The following is a 5432-nucleotide window of genomic DNA, read 5'->3' as shown; positions in this document are numbered from 1 at the left end:
TTGGTGCTCTTCTTCAAGCGGCTTATGGATAAGGATTTGCTCCTATTTGTTTGCTAGGAAGTGATTCTTTGTTGGTACCGCAATTGCGCGCCTGGCTAATGGGGATGGTAGTCAATGATTTTGCCCTAGAAGACACAGAGTTGTTCTTTGTTTATGGGTTCGCTTTACAAAGCGGGCTCAAATTAACTTGCAATGAGTTTACATTATTTAGAGAAGAGCTTGGTCGTTACCCCGCCATTTTTCTGTCTTTTAAGTGTATGTTAGACTCTGACTTTTTGGTTGGTCATCTAATGCAATGAACCTTTATTTCAAAAAAAAAAAAAAAAGGGACTGCATGAAAATACAATAGCCCCGCCACTGGCCTTTTCCTCCGCTGCGGCGCCGATGGCACCACAAAATTGTAATTCAAATTCGAAAACTACTGCAGAATCTGAAACTGAATATAGAGATGCACAGATGCAAAATAAAACTCAGAAATTGAAGTGATTTGTGGTCAAAGAGGCTATCAACCATCTATAACGCAAATAAAACTTCTTCTATAGAATTAAAATATTTCATTCAATTTCAATTAACAATTAAGGTTGGGATGTTTCCACCTTCTTATGAAACAAAGAAAAAGAGAGAGAGAGAGGTAGACGATAGAAGAAGAAGAAGAAGATTTACCAACAAAGTAAATTATAAAAATTACTAAAAAATAATTTTTGTGTGAAAATACTATTATAACCCCACAAAACACCTCAAATGCACCACACGTGATCATTTGAGGTGTTTGGATGAGGGAAAAAATAATGGAATTTAATTGAAAGTGAGGATTTCATAATTCCTAAAAGTCAATTCCCTCGTTTGGCATTATCAGATTAGAAATTTTAAATTTCTTTGAAAAAAAAAACGAAGGAATTCATTGTTTAAATTTCTCACTTCAATTTCCACCAAAATAGGTGTCATTTACAAATTCCTTTGCAGTATTCAATTTTCATTTCCAAATCAAAGTTTTTTTCTATTTTATTTTTTTATTTGTTTTAAACTTTCTTAATTTATTACACATTTGAAATCCTAAATAGATACAACCAAACAATAGAAATTACCATTGAATTTTAGATTGATAGAGTTAAAGATTCCATCATTTATAAATTCCTATGGATTTCATAATTTTCTCATCCAAACGCACCTATAGAAAAATGATGAAAAATAAGCCGAGGTATCAAGTTGATTTGTTTTTAAAAATTTAGGTATTATTTTGATCACTTTTGAAAACCGGGTATCATTATATCCCGTGTCAAAAAGTTTAGACACCATTGATAATAAAAACTCTAAACTTTTGGGCTGCTCTTGCTCTTAAGAATTGGTTATTGAAAATCCTGCAATGATCTCTGAATGATTTGGGCTGATGCAAAGCCCATGTTTGTTCGTTGTCTTCCAAAATACAGCTCCACCAGATATGAAAAGTACATAGAAGAAAGGAGAGGCCCTACTTCTCCTAGGTGAGATAGTTTGCGGCTCTTGCTCTTAAGAATTGGTTATTGAAATGCAAGTTTTGCACTCCATTATAGAATTGATGAAATCATTGTTTTGGTTTCCTGTTTTACAAGGACTCATGTACTCACTAATCAGGAAAAAAATGAAAAAGAGAGAACGATTTCTATCCGATTGAAGAATATCTGTTTGTAGCAAAAGATGAAATCATTCAAACTTCTTGCTTTGCATTGAAGAATATCTGTTTCTAGTAAAAGGGTGGTAACATCTATGTCATGAGAATCAATATATATATATGTACTTCGAGATGCAAACAAATTCAGTATCTGGACTAAAGAATCATCAGGACAGCAAATCCTGCACACTCGTTTACTAACAACCCATATTTTCATGGACGTAATAAGATACAGAATCATGTTGTTGTAGGCTTCAGAAACCTTTCCAGGCATTAAGAACTTCATGGAAGATTTCCGCTATCAATTCCCTATCTGCGCATAGTAAGAATGCATTGAAATCATCGCGGATGTCAAATATCTTACCAAACTTCACAAGATACCGCATGCAGCTTGTTTTCAATCTCGGCAGTTCATATAGAGATGCATTTTGGAGCCTATCAAGCACATTCTTTGCGTCAATATCCTCCAATAAGCTCTCATGGCATGCATCTTTGAGGTCGGAGATGTCATACTTATCAGCAGCACGAAGAAGTGCCAGTCTGTGAGTCAGAAATTCTTCTTGCCCGATGTTCCCATACATATAATTTAGAAAAGCTTGACAAGCATCAATTGACATGTCACATATGTCTATGGTGGAGCGTTCTTTTTCTTTGAGGTCATGTGAAAACATGCTCTGGAAAACAGGTGACCTTGCAGCAAGAACTGCACGATGAGCACCAATGCTTCCATCGGATGCATTTATTATAATGTCTGTGTGGATGCCTTCTTTTAACATTCGACTGAGTGATGCGAGAGCTTTTGCATGCGATCGTTTTTGTGTCAATCCTTCAGCCCAGATGGAAGAAGGTTCTCCACCCTATACATATAGTACCAAATTGTCAGAACAATGTGAATCCGTTAGCTTCATTGAAGAGATGATAGTAAACAGCTAGATTTCTAGTTACTAGTCTTCATGATAGCAAGAATAGAATGCTTACGTCTCGAGGGAAAGTTTTCAAATCAAGGAATTCAACATCTATGATGAATTTTCCCGTTAAGGGAACTTCGATTGCCCAAACAAAATCCTCATTGGTTTTGAGCTGTTTATCTGTAATTTCTGCATGAATGTAACAAAAGTAATCAAATAACTGTACTAAAGAACAACTTGGCAAACCTTGAAAACATAAACGAGTCCTTTAAATCAAAATTTTATGGTCCTAATTAGAAAAGCATCGCAAATTTGAAGGTTTACCTGGATGAGTTAAGGCTTTGCGATCACCCACAGAACAGACCACTCGAATGACGAAAGATGCAATGGGCGGGTTTTCTCTAGTTAAATTTGATACCTCTGGAAACAATTTCACAAACAATACTTTGTTCTTCTCTACAGATAAGTGCCTTCAATTCACCCAGGAAACGAAATAAAAACAAAAACAAGATTAGAGTTCACTTACATCCAGAAAATATATAAAGCAGAAAGACAACACATTTCTCAGATAATAATCAGGGGATTAGAAATTCAATTTCCATAGTGAATTTAAGCGAGTCAATGCTAATGGATTTATGGTAATCCTAGATTAGTACCGATCTCACATGACTTTCAAGCTTCAAGATCATGAATTGGAACAAAATCTTGAAGAAAAGCTAAAACAGAATAAATTTTCCAGATAATCAGAAGGTTAGAAATTTATCCACACTCCAATATATGAATAGAGGAATAGAAATGATTCAAAATTTTACGGGTTTGCCTAGATTAACACTAATCTTGCAGGGCTCTGAAGCTTCAGGATCATCACTTTAAACAAAGCAAGTATCTTGATGAAAAGCAGAAACATGACAAATTTCCCATATTCCAGAAGGTTTGAAATTTAATCTCACCCTCATAACATAAAAATCATTAAGTTGAACAGGACAAATTTCAGAAAGGATTCATTGCAGGATTGTGAGACACCAATTCCACTTACCAATCAATAAGGTTAGAAATTTAATCACACACTAAGATAAATGATACAAACTTTACTGGGTTATCCTAGATTAACACTATTCTTGATAAGCTCCAAGATCATCAATTTGAACAGAGCAAGTGAAAAGCAGAAACAGGGTAGCTTTCCCAAAAACAGGGTCTGAAACAGGAAGACTGGTTTAGATTTTGACTCACCAATTCCACTTGCCAATCTTGAAAGGATCAGATTTCCTATAGGTGCAGGAAGCCAAGTTGTCGATCCTCCATTGCGCGAGGCGCGACGTCGTTTCGACTCTGTAAGCTGAATCACTCATCCTGTGCGCAGAAAAAGCCAGGACCGACGTGATTTCATGGATACAGTCGAACAAACCCTCGAACAGAAACTCTCCCGCTTTTCCCAGATTGACAAATCACACAATGCCCAATTTTCATTACCACACACACACACACAACCCTTCTCTCTCTGTTTCACCCTACTCTGTTTTCCTCTGTTTCTCTCTCTGTTCCACTCGAATACTATATCAGTGTCTAAAATCTTGAGGAGGAAATAGAGTTTTCGATATGGGTTTTTTTTTTTTTTTAAAACCTCATTCCAATGGTTTCAAGCACGCAAGCGTTGCTTTTGATTTGGGTGTTTGTCTACGCCATTGATAGGGTGGTTTGTTGTGGCTGAGAGAAGCAGAGGGAGAGAGTGGGTCTTTGGGTACGGAAGTTGTTTGTTGGCTTACACACTACTTCTTCCTCATCTTATTGAGGAGGAGGAGGAGTCGAGGAGATGAGTTTATTATAATTTATTAAGCATTGGATTTTGGTTTTGATTTGTTGCAAATTAATTCAGCCATGGATTTTTTGTAAAAGAGTATTCTTTATAATTTTGGGTGCTTTGAAGGCTTGAAGCAAAGTATAGTATCTATGCTTTGGACTTTGGAGTAATTAGCTTATTGATTATTCCAATGTAATAACCAATTCTGTATGGATTTCAAAAGTTTAGTAATGCTTGCATGGGGCACCAATTCTGGGCCTTTTTTAGACTAATGTTTATTTTTTTTTTTTGAAAACCAGCCAAGCTGGGGGGCTCATCCCTCTGCCTGACTAATTATATTAGAATGAACTAACCGCGCCGAGGGGGACATAAAGCCTTGACCTCGAGCCTCAGTACAAGAGTCCTCATAGAGAACATCCCGAATAATAACAGGAGTCTCATCTAACCATACATCAGAAAAAAAGTTACAACTAGCAAGGTGCGCTAGCCTATTGGCTACACCATTTGCTTCACGGAAGATGTGCCTAACCTGAAAAGGGTGAAAAGATGTCAAATATGACTTACAATCATCTATAATACGCCCAATCTCAGATCTATCTTCCACGTTGTGTTGTAGAGCAGTAATCACAAGAGAGCAATCGCTCTCCAAGTCAATAGCAGGCATGTCCTGATGGATCGCCAATAGAAGTCCAGCCCGACATGCTTCAGCTTCCATGTGTATAGCAGATGAAGCATGTGGAAAATAACGAGCCAAAGCCGCCAGGCACATACCATTTTCATCCCTTATCACGACTCCCACTCCACCATCACCATACTCAGCCCTGTAACTTCCATCGACATTCACCTTCAGCCTCCCACTAGGAGGGTTCCTCCATTTTGACTTTTCCCTCCTTGCTTTTGCATTTTGATGCACATGAACTTGCTGATAATCTTCAAGAAATTTACTTGCCCATTGGGCTGCAATAGGGGCACAAAAAAAACTTCCATTCCACAACACATTATTCCTTTCAGACCAAATGACCCAGAGTGCCATGAAAAAAGCACATCTTTGGTTACCATCCAGCTTGTCCATGACGTT

The 5432-nt window shown here is 37.2% G+C and overlaps 1 protein-coding gene across 1 annotated transcript; it reads right to left on the bottom strand.

Annotated features, from left to right (window-relative positions):
- Positions 1 to 1677: 1677 nt before the first annotated feature.
- On the bottom strand, positions 1678 to 4363 carry LOC133733835 (BTB/POZ domain-containing protein At1g55760). The gene is made up of 4 exons (XM_062161478.1): positions 3787 to 4363; positions 2881 to 3026; positions 2627 to 2745; positions 1678 to 2505 (listed from the first exon to the last, which is right to left on the bottom strand). Exons 1-4 carry the CDS (start codon positions 3903 to 3905, stop codon positions 1903 to 1905), a joined length of 987 nt encoding a protein of 328 aa, XP_062017462.1. The 5' UTR covers positions 3906 to 4363; the 3' UTR covers positions 1678 to 1902.
- Between the last annotated feature and the right edge of the window lie 1069 nt (positions 4364 to 5432).

The sequence above is a fragment of the Rosa rugosa genome, chromosome 2 (genome assembly GCF_958449725.1).
Source record: "Rosa rugosa chromosome 2, drRosRugo1.1, whole genome shotgun sequence".
Taxonomy (NCBI): Eukaryota; Viridiplantae; Streptophyta; class Magnoliopsida; order Rosales; family Rosaceae; genus Rosa; species Rosa rugosa.
The sequence above is the reverse complement of the archived record's forward strand: the minus strand, read 5'-3'. Positions and strand labels throughout refer to the sequence as shown.

Excerpts from the sequence above, each read along its gene's own strand:
- LOC133733835 (XM_062161478.1), bottom strand. The coding sequence starts at position 3,905 with ATGAGTGATTCAGCTTACAGAGTCGAAACGACGTCGCGCCTCGCGCAA. Across the intron at positions 3,027-3,786 it reads AAGATTGGCAAGTGGAATTG|GCACTTATCTGTAGAGAAGA; the intron begins GTGAGTCAAAAT and ends GGTGAATTGAAG. Across the intron at positions 2,506-2,626 it reads TGAAAACTTTCCCTCGAGAC|GGTGGAGAACCTTCTTCCAT; the intron begins GTAAGCATTCTA and ends CTATATGTATAG.